This window comes from Myxine glutinosa, chromosome 2, assembly GCF_964187855.1.
Source record: "Myxine glutinosa chromosome 2, kmMyxGlut1.1, whole genome shotgun sequence".
NCBI classification, from domain to species: Eukaryota; Metazoa; Chordata; class Myxini; order Myxiniformes; family Myxinidae; genus Myxine; species Myxine glutinosa.
Genome location: NC_136262.1, coordinates 49,733,625 through 49,752,732, shown reverse-complemented (window position 1 = coordinate 49,752,732; position 19,108 = coordinate 49,733,625). Strand labels below are relative to the sequence as shown.

The window sequence follows — 19,108 nt, the reverse complement described above, 5'->3', positions numbered from 1 at the left end:
ATCTTATAATAACCAACACTCTTCCAAAAAAAACAAATCAAGAATGAACTTTCCATGCTCCAAATAAAACCACATCTCAAATCGATTTCATCCTATGTCATAAAAGATGGAGTAACAGCATCATGGATTAGCGAGCGAGCTCATCAGACCCTATTGGCTCTGGCAACTGAATTGTTTGTGCAAAGATGAGGCTTAGCATCAGATCAATAAACAACACAAACAGGTCTAGACTTCACTGGGATATTATCCTTACCAATCCTGACAGCTTCTCAAATCGAAAATTTCTACTGAAATGGAAACATTAGAAAGAAATCAGTGAAACACACACAAAGATTTCATTTACAACTGTGATAAAGTTGGTTCCGCTATATCACCACCATGAGAACCTGCTAAAACTAGTGTTCAGGGAACTGCAAAAGTAAACGCAACTCGTGATTCTGTCCTTGGCACATAACCTGAGACCGTATCTACAGCATAAGCTATACTATGTGATATGTATGACAAAGCCCAGGATAAGCGGTTTTCACGATATACTGGATGCTTTTGATAAATGTGAATCAACCAACGCACACTGTAATGCCTGGAAGCTCATGAAACATCTTTCTGGAAAGAAATCTAAAACCGTTTTTATTCAAGAAGAGGATCACTTCGATTCTTGGAAAACCCATTTCGAAAATCTGCTCTCTTCTGATAATTACAGCCTACCCAACAACTCAAGAGGTCCCATATTCAAGGTCAACTCCAACATTACTACTAGCATCTAGCAGAACATGACATGGCCGTGAAATAAATGAAACTTGGAAAAACCCCTGGTCGTGATATCATTCCATTTGAAGTTTGGCGACCTCCGAAGTTAAGAAAAACTTCATTGAAATTCTGCAATGGAACATACCTTGGAAATGGGCCTACAGAATGGGGGAAAATGGACATTCTACTAATAGCCAATAGAGAAAATTTAACACTCCCTGAAAATTACTGGGGAATAAGTCTAACCCAAACTGCAGCAAAAATCTACAATCTCATCTTTCTTAACAGAATTTGCCCTGTACTCGAAAGTATCCTATACCCGAATCAAAATAGTTTTTGGGCCACTTTGATCGATATCTTTTCAGATTCTCGTAAAATACGTAACCACCAAAAAGGAGCAGCAATCATCTTCAAAAAAGCTTTAGATTCCATTGGTAGAAATAAACCGTTCCAACTTCTCCATGCATATGTCATCACTGAGTCGATTGTTAAGGCTATTCAAATAATCTATGAAGATACTTCTGCAGTGGCAATAACTCCTGAAGGAGAGCATGAACTTTCTAAGTCAACGCTGGAGTTCTCCAAGGCGACCCACTTGCTTACCATTGCATTGAACTACGCCCTAACAACTGTGATAGAAGACTAGGGTGGTTTAACTCTCACTTGGCGTAGAAGTCATACACATCCAGCCCAGCACATTTCCGAACTGGACTTTGATGACAACATAGCGCTCCTCTCTCACATGTTACGCGAAGCTGAACTTCTACTTCACAAGGTTGAAACTACTGCTAAGTCTATTGTACTGGTAATTCATGCTGAAAAAACAAAGTACTGTATATGCAGGCCAATCCTCCTGGTCATTATGCTCTACTTAGTGTTGATGGAAGGAAGTTCATTGAGAAAATGAATGACTTTAATTAACTCGGCTCCAACACCAGCACGCAACATGACTTAGAATGCAGAAATACTTAGGTTTGGGCAGCAGTTTACGCCCTCAACAAAGTTTGGAGATCTCCAATCTGCAGAGAGAGTACGCTAAGGATCTACAAAACTACCATCGAATTGATCTTTCTCTATAGGTGCAAATTCTGGAGTTGACCCAAGCACCAGAGAAATCCAATGCATGTTGTACATGATACATTTTTGGTTGTGTACAGGAACAACATTCATCGTTTTCTCAACCACATCAAGAGATAATACCCAACTTAAAATTTACAATGGAGTTAGAGGACAATTGCAAATCATCATTCCTGGATGTGTTGACGAAATACTGTCCTGATAGTTCATCGACTAAATCAGTCCACCAAACACACACAAACATGGATAGATTGCCAGATTTTCAGTCATCATCACCTCACGCACAAGAGTGGGGTCACCGCAGCTCTCACGCCCCAGGGTTTGTCCATGTGCTCCAGTAACATGAGACATGTGCGGGCAGTGTCGTCGAAAAATGGCTACGAACCGAAGTTTCTACCTAGCTTTCGGAGATCAGCTGCACCCACAGAAAAAAAAGTGGAGAAGCAAGAACAAAACAATGTGCATTCTCCCGTACTACCACGGCCTTTCAGAACACATTGCCCGCGGTTTGCGTGACGTTAATATCGAAAGGGCGTTCAAACCGATCTACATCATCGTCACAAAACTCAAAAGACGATTTGGTAATCAGCAACAGACCCAGTGTTGTTTCCCACACAACCTGTGATAATTGTAGAAATCAATAAGTAGGTAACATTGGTCATAAGCTAATCAACAGGATAAAGTAGCTATAACGGGAAGTTTCAGTTCGGAACATCCAGCACATTCTGCAATTGCCTGCCATGTGGTGGAAAGAGGACAAAATGTGACATTGCTCATTCTCTACAATGATCCAGAACCTGAGCCTCACCAAATGGGCAGCTGTACAAGTCGAGGGTGCCTTCAGTTTTTAAGATGTGTCCTCCCAACTATAACAAGACTCGACATAATGGTTATGGGCATCCACCCTGAGAGACAGCATTTAAATAGGATTGAGCATGAAGTAACCATAGGTTGTCAACCATTGGGCTAGCTTGATGGGCCTAGTGGCCTGCCACGTTTAGGTTCCTTGTAAGAGAAGCCATATTATTAAGCAATTTGACATTAATAATTTCCCAAACTATGGCAAAAATCGAGTTTCATCAGAATCAAACACATGAAGATACAAACAGAATAAAACCACGGATCCATTGATGATGCTTGAAACCGATTTAAAGGTTTCTCAAGTCATTGGGAACCGCAAGGATGCCAAAGGAAATGTGCATGGTCAATACCTTGGACTGCCCTCAAGAAAATATAATCATCATAACTAAATAAATAAATAACACAAGTATCCGTTTTATTTATTTATTCATCAGACATGCAGCACAATGGATAAGAAAGCTGCATAAAATCGGTGACCGATATCAGAAACAACCAATGATAGTTGGCCCGGTGAGTGGAGAGACAATCGGAATGGCTTTGCTTTTTCTTTTCAGCGTCCTGATGTCATTTCACGTCAGCATCATGCTGAAAAGGCTAGCCTCGGTTATTTTGTCCCACAATCTGTCCCGATTAAAGTCTCATTGGATATCACGAGTAATCATAGGAGATTTTTGTAAAGGGGTTTTTTTTTAAGCAATAGAGGGAGAGTCTCCTTAGAATTATTGAAGACATGTCTAAAGGGGAAGTGTGCAAGCCTCAATGTAAGCTCAAAGAGGAAAGATCAAAAGAAAGGGAAAGAGAGACAGAAAAGAGGAGAAGAGAGGAGAGACAAACAGCAAAGGAAGAAACAGTTGCAAAAAGACAAATAAATAATAAAAACAATGAAGTGTCACAAAACACAATTGATAAGTAACCTCTGATGGCAGAAGTGTCTTCAATTTTTTCCCCCATGTACACACAGATAAGAGAGACTCGGGTTAGACAGTCTCGTCATCCAAACAGATGCAGGTCGACCAACAAAGGTGTTGCAATGACTTTTCATGTGACCGGTCAAGCACACCTTTGTGGCATGAGCTTAACAGCATGAATATTTTTACGTTGGGTCCGCAAGTCGGAGCACGAATGCAACGGCATTGCACCACCCAGGGAAGAATAAACGAGCACACACGTGCACACGGGCAGCTTACTGCAATCTGTGATCAAACCTCACGGCAACAACACGTGACACACGCGTGGCAGACACCTACACACTAACCACGCTAAAACATGGGATTAAAACCGCTACTATTATACTCTACACCAGATTAATCAAACACTAACTTTTTGTAATTATCATTATTATAATACACAGCACGCACATTTCCATGGGGTTGTCTCATATACGTACTCCTCGATTTTTCATATTATTTATCCTTTTTTTTTTACAAGTAGGGAAGTCACGTGATGCAAACTTGTACTAAAATTGGCATCCAAGAACAAAAGCCAGATGAGGGAAAACAGTTCGGATATAAATAAAGATGCGATATGGTTGAGGGGAAAGGAATTCTAATGGCAATGTCTCTTTCCAATTCCTTCAATATTCCTTTCCTTTAATCTTTCACCTCGATCACCCACAATTATTTCCATTCCTATTTATCTCCACCCTCACCCCTCCCCATTTATTACCCATCAGACTTCCTAGGCCTAGCATCCACAGTGCTGAGCTGCCTGGGCCGGAGCGTCACTCAGGCTGGGCCCCTTTTTGCCTGGCGCGGTTGCCGACTCTCCCTCAAGACTGTCTGCCATCTTCTCACAGATGATGGCAACCAGACGTTCAAATGTCTGCCGTACATTTATGTTGTCTTTTGCGCTCGTCTCAAAAAATTCAAAGCCTGTTGGGGTCATGGGATAAAGAAAATGAAGTTGGGATCAGAGATCGCTTTTGCGGGTAACACTGAACTGTCTAAGCTCTGCATCGTTCAGTTCAATGAGCGAATTGTATCCTGTGCATGATGAAGCAAGTGGTACATTGTCTTTTGTACATGTGCAACTTAGTGAAGGACAACACAGAGAGGAACTAGATGGTATTCATAGAATACTTACCCTGCACAGTCAACGTGGTATGAGCCAACTCTTCTGTTTTTGAATGTTTTTTTTATTTGATCCAATATGGCTGCCAGACCATGTGAGTGATTACATCATCAATTTATATTCTCTAATATAATTGTTGCGTAGATCACGCTCAATAAATTTCAAATTGATCAGACTAAGCATTGTCCCTGTCGAATTATGACGTCATCATTAACAACACTTATTCCCCATACGGAGTTCTTTACAATGAGCCACGTTTCAATTTTTTCCATGGAGTGGTTGTGGAGATATAGAGGTGCAACGTTTTTCGGTTTGTCCAAGACACCTGTACCACGTGACCTATGACATCATCATTAACACAACTTATTCCCCATGGGAAGTACTTGACAATGAGCCATGTTTCCATTTTTTCAATGGAGTGGTTTCAGAGATATAGAGGTGCGAAGTTTTTCCAAGATGGCACCTGTACCATATGACCTATGACGGCATAATTATCATTAAAATATTCTGGAGGAGGCGCTCCGATGGTGAAAATTTCGTGTCAATCGGACCAACAATTGCAGACAAAAAAAAGTCATACTGATTGAATCAAGTGTTGTACTTATAGAATTATGATGTCATAATTAAGGTACCGATAATATCATCATTAACACATCTGATTCCCCATGGTGAGTACTTAACACACTATGTTTCAATTTTTTCCATTGAGCTGTTTCAGAGATATAGAGGTGTAACGTTTTTCCAAGATGGCGTCCATACCACGTGACCTATGACGTCATAATTATTAATAAAATAATTATACAGGCGAAAGCGCTCCTATGGTAACATTTCGTGTCAATTGGACCAACGGTTGGTGAGAAAATGAATTTTCAAAATGCAGACATGCACGCCACACATTTGTACGCACGCACACAACCGAATGCCTAACCTTGCTTTTCGCTTTGCGACCGCAGGGTAATAACTACATTATTAAATATCTAGTAGGTGCTTGGTAACCTCAACTTCAGTATATTGCAACTCCACAACAAACCACAGGCCTTTATAGCTTCTCTTTATGAAAATAAGCTTGAGATACAACATTCCATCATTGCTCTCCAACCACTTGCATGAATGAGGAAATGCATACAACAGATAACTGCAGTCTCGATGATAAGATGAGCAAATATAATGAATCCTCGTTATCATCTGCACACACATCCACAATATATTACCAATAGTAGTGGAACCACCCTTAGAGGCCATTTTTCCCTGCAGAGCAGGGGTTGGCCTTTTTTGGGCACCGTGGTCCCCTTTTTGAAGCAATGTTTTACGGTTGTATGCCCTTCCTGCCACCAACCCTGTTAGTCGCCTCTTGCCACACACAGGGCATTACCAGTGAACTGGTACTCAATTTGCCGACCTCGGAAGGATGACAGGCTGAGTCAACCCCCCTGGCGTTAATTCAACGATCGACAGGGATTCGAACCCAGGATCCCAAGCCGGCACCCTAACCGCTAAGCCAACACCAGGCTTATTACCATTAGTAGTAACTTCCACAATCGTTCTTCTTTATGTCTTGGTTAGTATATTTGTGCGCACACTTTGCACTCTTCTCAACGCACACTTCGACCGAGTCAGGCTACAAAATTTACATGCACACCATATTACATTTCTCTTCTTGTCTGTATGGGACGATTATACACTATCACCCTGCCCACGTCAGACATGATGGCTTTGGGGTAGCGCACTTGTCCTTTAGCTGTTAACTTTGGGGTCGATCCAGCTACATACTATCACCCTCATGCTTTGCAGGCAGGGCATCACAGTGTGTGATGTCCACCTTGGGATGTTAAGCAAGGGACCTGTTTGCCAGCATTGAATGCTGAACTATGTTAAAATATCTCATGCTTGGTGTCTTTCCTTGAAGAGTACGTGAGTTGTCACCGGTAACCTAGTCAAAATCCGAATACCTGCCCAAACATGCAGGGCACTGCATCAGAGGTACAGCAGTAATGATGCAATCAGCCTCAAATGGTTACTCCCTACAGAAACCTATCCTCTCTCTCCCAACACATACCCCTTGCTTTTCCTTCTTCCCCAAAAGTACATACCAAGTTGATCAGAGAGCTGACGTCCTTGCTGGGTACTGACAACACGCTCATCCTCCATATCAACCTTGTTCCCCACCAGGATGACCTGTGCATTATCCCAAGAGTACGTCTTTATCTGTGTTGCCCTGCCAAGAAATAAATAAATAAATAAATGAAACATTCAACGTACAACAACAGATTTTCAAAACGACCAGGCAAAAAGCAAAGTGAAGGTGACTTTAATGGAGGAACTTGTTTAACTCATCAAATCGAGGAGGAGCAGGGCAGTAGAGACAAGATGCTACAGCGATGGAAATAAATAAATAAAAACTTTGAGTGAATGAAATGCAAGAACAAAGAACTACAAATATATATTTTAAGCATCGTCACATTTGTGTCACAATTCCTCTGAACAAGAACAGCAGAGTAAGAAAAGCAAGATAAGGAAATGGTATGTAATGGTGAAGAAGTTGCTGAGGTTTTCTTTTTCTTTTGAATGTAGCACATGGCTTAATTTGTTTGGGGGTGTCAGCGATAACTCGTCTCCTCTTTGTGAAGGACACCGTGGGATCTTTAACGTCCACCAACTACTGCCAGCAGACGGGACACCCAGGTTAACGTCCATCCGATGGACGGCACACAGATTGATGAATCACCCTGCCACATATTCACAATAGTCCAAGAAACAGTAACTTTCTTTTTTTCAATATACAAGTGCATATGATTAGTGAGAAAACATTTTTTTCTTCCCAATGATGAAGACGTATCGAGCGGAAAATACAAAACAAACATACAAAACCGCACGTCTTAGACTATTGAGGGTATATTTTTCGATTAACTGTTTGAACGCACCTCCCGGTGTGTACCCTGGTTAGAAAAGGTACACCGTATCCCTGCGTGTCGTAAGAGGCGACCAAGAGGGTTGGCGTCAGGAAGGGCATCCGGCCATAAAAACATTGCCTCAAAAAGAGAACCATGACAATTACAACTACATATGGGCAGGGTATAGCCCAAAGTGGAGATCGGTTTTTGAGGTTTGGGACATGGAATGTAGGGACAATGACAGGGAGATCAGGGGAAGTGCAGGGGCGGATCCGGGGGGGGGGGGTGCAGGGGGTGCGCACCCCCCCCCCCCCCCCCACGCAAAAGGGTCATGCACCCACCCATCTTGAAATTCCTGAATCCACCCCTGAAGTGGTGGAAGTATTGGTCAGAAGAAGAGTGGACATATGTTGTGTGCAAGAGACGAGATGGAAGGGAAGTGGTGTGAGAATGGTGAAGGGTAGGCAGGGACAGAAATACAAGTTTGTGTGGCAAGGGTGCCCGGAGGGCGTGAATGGTGTTGGTGTCCTGTTTTCTGAGGAGTTTGTAGACAGTGTGGTGAGTGTGACTAGAGTGAGTGATAGGTTGATGATGGTGAAAATGATGATTGGAAAGCTCTTGGTGAACGTCATCTCGGGATATGCTCCGCAGGTTGGTCGGAGCGATGAAGAGAAGGACAAGTTCTGGTGTGCGATAGAGAAGCTGATGGAAAACGTGAAAGATGAGGAAGTTGTTGTGGTAGGAGGAGACCTAAATGGACATGTGGGAAGGAGTATGGATGGTTTTGAGGGAGTTCATGGGGGTTACGGATATGGTGTGAGAAATGGAGAAGGTGAAAGGATTTTGGAGTTTGCTGATGGAGCTGATTTGTTGATTTGTAATACTCCGTTCCAGAAAGAGGATAATAAGCTTGTTACATACACGTCAGGTGGGTCTACGACAACCATTGACTACCTGATGGTGCGTAGGCGAGATAGGGGGCACCTCCGGGACACAAAGGTGATCCCGGGGGAGGAGGCTGTTTCACAGCACCACTTGGTTGTCTGCGACATAAGGGTGAAAGGTGCGAGGAAGGCTCGGCGGGTGAAGTACCAACCGAGAATAAAGGTGTGGAGGTTGAAAGAGGTGACAGTAAGGGAGGCATTAAAAGAGAGGCTGAGTCGGGTAGAGGATGATGTGGTTGAGCTTGAATGTGGTTGGATGTCAATGAAAGATAGTCTGTTGGGAGCCATTGGTGAGGTATGTGGATGGACAAAAGGACCACCGAGGCACTCGGAAACATGGTGGTGGGATGATGAAGTTGGAAAGAGGATTGACGAGAAGAGGAAGAAGTTCAAGGAGTGGCAGAAGGCGAAGGGTACGGGAGCAGAAAAAGCAGAGCATGAAAGTTATAAGGCAGCCAAGAAGGCTGCAAAGAAAGAGGTAGCAAAGGCGCAGGAGGCATGTAGGAAAATGTTCGGAGAACGCTTGGATTCGGAAGAGGGTCAGAGAGCGGTATTCAGGATTGCAAAGCAAATAGCGAAAGAGAGGTGTGATGTGATGGGGGTGAGTTGCTTGAAGGATGAAGTGGGACAAATCGTTGTGGACCCAGATGGAATTAAAGGAAGATGGAAGAGATATATGGAAATGCTGTTGAATGCAGTGAATGAATGGGATGGCAACATAGAGAGTAACCCAGTTTTGGGACCGGCAGAGAAGATAACTGAGAAGGAAGTTGAGGAAGCGATAAAAGCAATGAAGAGTAGAAAAGCGGGAGGGCCGACGGGAGTTGTGGGAGATATGTTGAAGGCAGCAGGAAGTTGGGGTGTGAAGAGAATGACAGAGATCTGTAATCTGGTGGTGAAAGAAGGCCGCATTCCAGTGGATTGGGAACTGAGTACCCTCGTCCCTCTATACAAGGGGAAAGGTGACCCTCTGGAGTGTGGCTCGTACCGAGCGATAAAGTTATTGGAGCATGGAATGAAGGTATTGGAAAGGGTGTTGGAGAGGAGGATAAGGAAGAAGGTGAAGATCGACGAAATGCAGTTTAGATTTATGCCAGGAAGAGGAACAACAGATGCGCTCTTTATTATGAGGCAGTTGCAGGAGAAGTACTTGGAGAAGAGGAAGAAGTTGTTTCTTGGGTTTGTTGATCTGGAGAAAGCATTCGATAGGGTTCCACGCAAAGTATTGACATGGGCATTGAGGAAGTTAGGAGTGGAGGAATGGTTGATCAGAGTAGTGATGGCAATGTACAAAAGAGCGCGCACAGCTGTAAGGACGAAGGACAGGAACCGTGATGAGTTTGAGGTGAAGGTGGGAGTGCATCAGGGGTCGGTACTAAGTCCACTACTATTTGTAGCTGTGATGGAGGTGCTGGCTCAGAACGTAAAGGAGGGTTTACCGTGGGAGTTGTTGTATGCAGATGATCTGGTGTTGATTGCGGAAAGTATGGATGGACTGAAGGAAAAGATGAACAAGTGGAAGGAATGTATGGAGATAAAAGGTCTGAATGTGAATATAGGAAAGACGAAGGTGATGGCAAGTGGTAAAGCATGTGGTGAGGTGGAAAGAACTGGGAAGTGGCCATGTGCTGTGTGCAGGAAGGGTGTCGGAGTGAACTCCATTCAATGTACAATGTGCGCTGAGTGGGTTCATCAAAAATGTAGTGGTCTGAGAGGGTCATTAACCAATGTGGCAGCTACATTCAAGTGTAAGGTGTGCACAGAGAGAGCTACAGATGGAGGAAATGTTGAGTTGGATCTTGTAGACGGCATGAAGCTGGAAGGTGTGAAAACATTTTGCTATCTCGGAGACATGCTGAATGGAGAAGGTGGATCAGACTCGGCAACGGTTGCTAGAGTGAGATGTGCATGGAAGAAGTTTCCGGAACTGAGTGGCGTGCTGACGAGGAGGGGAGTGTCGTTGAAGCTGAAGGGAAAGGTGTATGCTGCATGTGTGAGAAGTGTTATGATTTATGGGAGCGAGACATGGGTAATGAACGTTGAGCAGCAACGAAGGCTGGAAAGGGTGGAAATGCGAATGGTTCGGTGGATGTGCGGAGTATCGTTGAGAGAGAGGAAGACAAATGATGAATTGTGAAAGATGATAGGAATAGAGCCTGTGATTGATGCTGTGAAGAGGAACAGGTTGACATGGTTTGGTCATGTGTTGAGGAAGGATGAAAGTGACTGGTTGAGAAGAGTGATGGAAATTGATGTAGAAGGAAGTAGAGGACGGGGAAGACCGAGAAAGACTTGGCTAAAGATGGTGGAAGAAGAAATGCGGGCAAGGGGGTTAACAAGGAGAGATGCAGAAAATAGGGCAAAATGGAGAAGATTGTCATGGGGACCGCAAGGCTAACCCCCGCTCTAGCAGGGAAAATGGCCTTAAAATGCATGTTGTGTTGTTGTTGTGTTTGAACGCACCACATACTTCAAATGCCACAGAAAGTAATCTGGATGCATTTTCCGTACCTACTTGTGAATCTTCCAATAAATATACCATGGTATCTTTCATGGCAAGTGTAAGCCATCAATCTGAGTACAGCATAAAGTCTCATAAGGATGCTGAGAAAGTTACAGATCAGGAAGGCTCCTCGAGATCTGATATTTACCCTCACCAGAAGAGAGGGTTTTGCATTTGAGTCCGTTTGTCTGTCTCTTTGTTTGTTTGTTTGTCCGCACAGAATAAGTATGACTTTCTCTGCAACTGTTGGTCCGATTGACAGGAAATTTTCACCATAGGTGCACCTCCACCTGTAGAATTTTTTTCATGATAATTATGACGTCATAGTTCATGTGGTACGGGCGCCATCTTGGAAAAACCGAAAAACTTTGCTCCTCCATATCTCTGAAAGCATTGCATATCAGTTTTACTGAAACAAAAGTTCACCACATCTTGCTCTCTCTGATATAATTCATTATATTAACTGCCAGTTTCGCCTCGCATCCCATGATGGATAACACACCTTGATCAACGTCCTGTCCATTTTATCCACTGTCGGTGATTTGGGTAAGAATTTGTGATTTGTTCAGGGTGTCGGCGATAACTGGGCAACCTTTCACGAAAGACACTGTTGGATCTTCAACATCCACTGACTAATGCGAGCAGATGGGTGACCCGGCTAAACATCCATCCGCGGGACCGGTGCACAACCTCCTGCCCGAGAAGCACCAATCGGACAGTTTATACTCGGATCAGGAATGGAACCCACACTTGACAGGTCAAAAGTACGTATGCCACCTCTGCACCGTCCTGTCGGACATGTTTGAACCAACATGATGGGAAGGAGGTTATTAAATTCATAAGGAATGTAGTCTTATTGGACTCGCTATGAATTATACTGCAACAGAAATCTAATTTATTATATAACACAAACAGAGGATACATCTAAAATATTCATGACATGGAAGCAAATATATCATTTCATTCCAAAGTCCTGCTTTTCAAGCAATTTAAATCCTGGTTATCTGTGTATGTTTCCAAGGATGTTTCTCCTTTAAATTAGAAAGTAACCCACACACTCATCTGATTTCACGATTGTTATAGGAGCATAAGGTCACTTAATAAACAATATAATAATCGTATTAAATAAATAACTTTGGCAGCAGGGATGGCGACGTGATGTAAGAATTGTGGCAGTGAACACAAGGCACGGGTTTGGATCCCATGTCCTATATTAGTTTAACTTATACGTTAAGATGGTTGAAACAAAAACATACAGAGAATGGCAATAATAGTAATTAACTTTGTGCAACGGCCTCTACCTTGGTATCTCAAGGTCGTTTTATGAGCCAATTTTGAATCAAAATACATGGATGAATATTAAAAATAAAAGCAAGGTTTACACTTAAGGCAACATACTGACAGTGGGGCAGCAGGTGGTTGGGACAGGCCATGAATGAGGAGAGGCAGGGAGGAAACCTGCAAGAAAGAGGGTTGGGTTAGGTAGGGTTATTGGGGGGTAGAAAAGATCATGGGCAGGGATGGGGATGAGGAAGGGTGACATAAGAGATTTTATTTCTGAAAGCAGTACATTTGGCGGTGAGGGGGGGCCGGTGGGGTTAAAGGGTGCTCGTAAGGAAATTTGAAGACCTTTTCCGCTAAACTTGTCAAAGCCAAAAACATGACATTCCAGCGGCATCAGTAACTTCGCTCGGCTGGCAGGGTGGCCTATAGGTACACACCCTCGCCTCTAAGCTGTCTAGCCTGGGTTTGAATCCCGACCCAGCTATAAACTGCCATCTCGGTGTTTCACAGGTGGGGCGATTCATCCGTGTGTGTGATCCCTCGGATGGACGTTAAATGGGCATCCCACCTGCCAGCATTAGTTGGGGGATGCTAAAGATTTCATGGCATCCTTTGTGAAGAGTATGCGAGCCATCGCTGGCACCGTGAACAAATTACAAATTCCTCCCCTGACTACCATCGTGCACTGCATCAGCGGCACAGCCGTTCCTTCAGCCAATGATGCTACCCCGCAGCCTTGTGCTGCACAAGAACGAAGAAGAAGAATCACCACTGGGGAAAACGTGCAACACTGGATGGATGCTACATTGAAAAGGACTAATATCTGTACCAAGTTTCGCTTCATGGTCAAAGGAGGAAACTTCTTGACTGCCATATCATTGCCGCAACCAGATACCTTCCCAATCCAAAACTCTATGGATTATTCAGGAAACTTTTTTTATCTATCTATAATTCCAGTAATCTCTGTGTGTTTGTTTGTACGTTTGTCTGTGACCGCTGTTTCTCGACAACCACGGGTCCGATATACTTTAAACTTGCCAGGTATATTGCTGGGGACCCGAGGATGTGCCTTTTCAAGGTTTCATATTAATCGGACAATTACTTACCGAGCTATGTCCAAAAAACGATTCAACCAATCAGAGAGCAGCGAGCTATCGCGTGTGCCGAACGTGGCGAACACACTCTGCCTCGGATGGCACATTTGAGAGCGTATTCATTTATTTCACGTTTGCAAACTATGTTGCCGCTAAACTATGTTTTAAAACTAATAAAAACCATTTCATCTAAATAGAGGGGGGGGGGGGGGGGATTGTCACTGTACTCGCAAGCCGTTCGCCGTTCGCTTTGGCGTTGCGAATGGACCAAAACATTTCATGAACCAAACCATTTCATGTAAATAGAGGGGGGGATATAATTTTAGATATAGATATAGTACGGGCATGCCCTAGTATATACAATCATAAGAACTGATTAAAATCTGCTGAGAATCTCATCAAATCTCGAATACTTATTGCTAATCATCTGATGAGTACGGTAGACTCACCAATCCTGGACAGCATGAAAGGAGTCTTCATTGGTAATATCATACATAAGCAGGAAACCCATAGCACCACGGTAGTAAGCTGTGGTGATTGTACGGTACCTCTCTTGTCCGGCTGTGTCCTGACAAGAGATCGACAGAAGAGAATAAAACGACATGAAAACCTCAAGAGTAGTACTACTAAAAACAAGATCAAAATTATATTCCCACTTATCCTTCTAATCAAGGAGTCAAATTAGATACTGAGCTCATGGAAATCTAGTGTCACAGTGAGTCAGACGCAGGTCCACTATAAATGGCACCGAGTCAGACTTATTAACTTACGGACGCAAATGTACCTTTTTTGCCGTAATTGCACAGATACAAAGAACGGCCGACGCACAATCTTTCAACTCACCCAGATCTGCAGCTTAATGCGCTTGTCATTACGACAGACGGTCTTGACTTTGAAGTCAATGCCGACAGTGCTGACGAAGGCGGAGGTGAACGTGTCGTCCGCGTATCGGAACAGGAACGATGTCTTCCCTACGGAGCTGTTTCCGATGATGAGCAGTTTAAACATGTAGTCGAAATTCTGATCCGACTCTCTCGGAGGGGCTGGACCGGATTCAGCAGCTGAGGCCATGGCTACTGCTGCAGACGAGGTGGAAAGAGGAATGAAGGAGAAATAGGGTGGTGGGAAGGGCCGAGGGTTGGGGGGGGGGGTGGACAATTGCAAACAACAAAAGACATCATGAGGTGACTTCGAAGGGGATGAAGGAGGAATGTGAAAAGCAAACGTTGGGTAGATATAATTGAAATAAATTTTGACCAATACAGATATAATGAAGGTGAAGATTAACGAGGGGATGTAGGATTGTAAATTAAACTCAGAAATTGTACATTTTCATTCCCACCTCACCTTCTCCCTTTTCAAAGCAGTAAAGCATCGATGGCACGTCAGCCCAACAGACGTTGCCATGGCAACAAAGATTCGACAAAGCAATAGAAAGGGCGCTCCATCCTCCCACATCCGGGATGTGTTGCGGTTGCGGGCGAGTGGACCACCGAGACCAACTACAATGGTCATTAAACATCGACATATGGTTTGAACAGCCGAACGGCAAGAGATATCCTGGATTTGGAGAATATCCATTTTATTTGTTGTTATCCATTTTGTTTCTATTTGGGAAAATGTCCTTTGCTTCACCCGTAGTCCCATTGAACCAATTTTATTGAACTCGAGGGAAAAATAAACATCTTATAAATATTACATATTATTTTATTTCTTATATTTTATGATGCTATAAATATATTTTATTATGCATTATTTAAATAATAAATTTTATAAAATAAATAAATTAATGTAAATGTTATTGTCGGATCAAAATATGAAAACTCCGCGGCCGTTGCAGTCATTATCACAAATCTAAACACCGGAGTGGAACAGCAGGCAATCTGACAATCTCAAGCATCAAATTTACTCGGCTCCATGTGTTCCATTCTCGACAACACTATAAAAATAATTTCTCAGGTTAATGTCCGTTTATGCATCAGTGCTCGTCTGCCCATCTGCGCCTCGTGCTTGCTGGCAATTGGGTTCTCATCCTGTCCTGTAAGCCCGAGATGTTAATGCAATTAGCCGATTGGACCGAAAAAATGCCCGGCTGGCAATGGGCTGCAGGTGGGCGGGGTTGAGGGGTGAGGGGGGGCAGCGTGAGATGGGGCAAGTGGGTCGCGGAAGAGTATAGAGACGGAGAGAAAGATGGCTGCGAGCAAGGCGTGACATTTATGGCACCGTTCGGCCTTCTTATCTTACACTGATTAATTAATCGGAGTACTGTAGCAGGCGATGGGCAGGCCTGGAAAACGAGGGGCAAAAAACGAAAAAGAAGGAAAGCGTTTTGATGAACATCATGCACATCCATTTGTTATAACAAATGTTTATGATAACTCTCCAGGAGGATGGAGTGCCCCATGCGTTCACATATAGCACCAGGGCAGCGGTTTACAGTCGGAATTTCCTTCCTTTGAAGGATGCAGCACAAGTGATAACGAATTCAATCTAAAGCTAACCTGCTTCCACAAGAGAAAGATTAACGAGATTGGTAAGATTCATTGCACTGCCAAGGTAATCCAGGGGTCGTACCCGAAGGTATGTACACTTGGCCTCCAAGTTGTGTACTCCGGGTTCGAATGTCGACCCAGCTATAAACTACCACCCTGGTGTTTCTCATGCGGGGCGAGGCGTGCACCGTCCATCCGATGGACCTTGAGACACATGGTCCGTTTGTCAGGCATGATCACTGGTGCTTGTAAAGGATGCCGAGGTGTATTTAGTGAAGAGCCGTTGAATTATTACTCCCACCGTGAACAAATTACAATCTCCTGGCCTGACTCGATGGCAAACAACCCAGGAAACCAGTGCCCAGGAACTGCATCTATAAAGAGTGTTGGTAAATGATGATGATGACCTTGATGATCATGTGGCTCCGAACCATCAGCACCGACAGGTTGTTGTTGTTGTTTCGTATGCAGCCTGTGGCTGCTGGTTGCATCATTTCTGGAAATGTGGCAATGCCCCTGCTACCACTACCAGTAAGCTGGTACTCATTTCTCCAACCTCGGAAGGATGACAGGCTGAGTCAACCCACCTGGTGTTATTTCAACGCAATGAAAGAGGCTCAAACTCAAGACCCAAATATCTTCAGCCAGCCATCTTAACCGTTAAGCCAACACCTGCCTACCTAGCATTGACAGGTGAATGTACACCTGCATAGAAATTAGAAACCATGCTCGTTACATTCACAACCATCAGATTGCAGCGTCTGTACGTTATTGTAAACGAATTATCTCCACAATTATCAGGAGTAGGGTGCAAAGGTCTTCCATGAGCCTCGACCATGTACACGAAAAAAAAAGCTCATGCGGATTTACAAAAGCTTAAATCAACAACAGGACAGGCATGCAGGAGAAGAGGAAGAGGAGGAGAGGCGTTAATTGGAGGGAATGTAAAAATAAATAATACGAGTGCAGTGATTATAATTCATGGGATTGGGAACACGAGGTCGATGTGCACGCAGGTGGAATTTCGTCCGATCAATCCCGAACAATTATATATATATATATATATATATATATATATAGATTTTCAAATATCATTAGAATCCAATCGAAATGGCGGGATGTTTAGTATTCTGACTACTGGAGAACGAGACAAAGACGGAATCCGCGAAATGGCCGTTATACTTATATTTGTATAATGGAAATAAATAAATACTAAATTATAAAGCGCGGGAAAAAGAAGCAAAACGCGTGTGAATATCATTAGAAGACAATTGATGATTATTTTACACAACACAGATCAATTGTAATATATGTTTGATTGGAGTCATTGTGTCTATTTTTAAAACGTGATAGAAAAATATTAATAATTACCTCGTACGTCACGGAATCTGTCGATCGGAGAGACGGACAACGGGCGGACGAGGTATGTACTACAATGTTCGAATTGGAGCAGACGAAGGACGTGGATTGTGGAATTATTTTTCAAACATTAATGATGTGAGTCCGCGGATAGCACGTCTCACCTGCCCTCGAGCTCCAGGTTTAGAAGGGCTGTTGAGACGAGAGGACCGGCCGGGAGGAGGAGGAAGCCGCCGGGCATCGACCAATCGGAGGCGAGCTCTCGGGCGGCTGACCAATCAGCGTTTGTCGCAGTGTCCGGAGTGACGTCACCAGGCGACGGCGACGGAGACGGACGTGGCGTGAAGCGCTCGACGCGATCCGGGACGCCGAAGACGCGAAAGCGCCGACGTCGTGACGAGGCGACACCGTCTTGTCGAACGCTGGAGGGAAGGGGGACATAGATATACACCGAGGTGTCCGTGCACATAATGAGTTTATTTTCGTCAGCTCCATCTCCAGGTGCTTCCTTGGTTACGGTCGTGCAGATGGCGTCGGTGACGTCGAACGAAATAATCATTTAAAAACACCCGATTTTAGCGACTGACGTAACTGACCTGGGCTAAGTGGGGTCAGAGTTTGACAATAAGCAAGGAAATGAACAAACAGGAAACAGGAAAAGAGGGGTATGGGCCCCATTTTACACATTGACCCTCAAATTACGATTCTTGCCAATTTTGCGACTGAAAATGGAATGGGACGCAGATGGCAATATTGATTCAGAATTATTAAAACTTTGGTGACCCAACGACTTGACGAGGCAGTTAGCATATTTATGGTACACAAAGTTGGTAATTCCAACCACAAAACTAGAACGGCTCTCAGTAGAGAGCATACATACCTCCACCTGGTTGGCCATATCACTCAATGGTGAAGAATCACTTAAAAAATTATACTAGCTGGATCCGGATCCGAATCTTCACCAACATTTAATCGATTCTTCCTTGTCACACCCACAACCTGTCCAACAAGTTTCGTCCAAATTCATCCATAACTTTTTGAGATATCCTGCTATGTATATGTTTGGCCTGATCGCCCAATGGTGAAGAATCACTTAAAAAAAAAAAAATTCTAATATCCGAATCCATATTCAGATCTTTACCAAAATCGAATCGAATCGTCCTTATCAGACACCAAACCGGTCCAACAAGTTTCGTCCAAATACGTACACAACTTTTTGACATATCCTGCTATGTATCGTTTTTGGCCCTATCTCCCAATGGTGAAGAATCACTTTAAAATTCTAGTAGCCGGATCCGCATCCGGATCTTCACCAAAATCGAATAATTTCGTCATCGTCACATCACGTCACACATTGCTGCCAAATTTCGTCCGAATCAATCCGCAACTTTTTGAGATATTTTGTTCACAAACGGACAGACAGGGGTGAAAACATAACCTCCGTCCACCTTTGGTGGTGGAGGTAATTATGCTCCATTGGTGCTGTGACCAGAGTATTCCCAGAAAATGACAATCAATTTCCACTGGAAATGAAAAATACGCTGGACAATCGGAGCGCTCCACTGGAAGATTTGTCATCTGGGCAAAGTATGCTGGTAAATATCGAGCACTTTGTCATAGGCGAAACAACAAGAGACCATGGATGGATCATGGCTGAGAACCAGTTCCCTTCTCGGGCAGCGTGCAGCAGGGCAAGCAAGATGGTTTCAACAATATCCACATATGACATTCAGAACTCTGACAAATCTCCATTGTCATGACAAAGATGCTCCAAATTATAATTCAT

General features: G+C 43.7%; 1 protein-coding gene across 2 annotated transcripts; it reads right to left on the bottom strand.

Annotated features, from left to right (window-relative positions):
- Nucleotides 1–3,094: 3,094 nt before the first annotated feature.
- On the bottom strand, nucleotides 3,095–17,530 carry LOC137421817 (ras-related protein Rab-3A). Of its 2 annotated transcripts, none has more exons than XM_068108233.2 (5): nucleotides 17,487–17,530; nucleotides 14,315–14,550; nucleotides 13,921–14,039; nucleotides 6,846–6,970; nucleotides 3,095–4,556 (listed from the first exon to the last, which is right to left on the bottom strand). In XM_068108233.2, the coding sequence occupies exons 2-5, from the start codon at nucleotides 14,540–14,542 to the stop codon at nucleotides 4,369–4,371; spliced, it is 660 nt and encodes a 219-aa protein (XP_067964334.1). In that variant the 5' UTR covers nucleotides 14,543–14,550; nucleotides 17,487–17,530; the 3' UTR covers nucleotides 3,095–4,368. The 2 variants fall into 2 exon arrangements, with proteins under 2 accessions (XP_067964334.1, XP_067964333.1); XM_068108232.2 differs by having other exon boundaries at nucleotides 17,335–17,524.
- Between the last annotated feature and the right edge of the window lie 1,578 nt (nucleotides 17,531–19,108).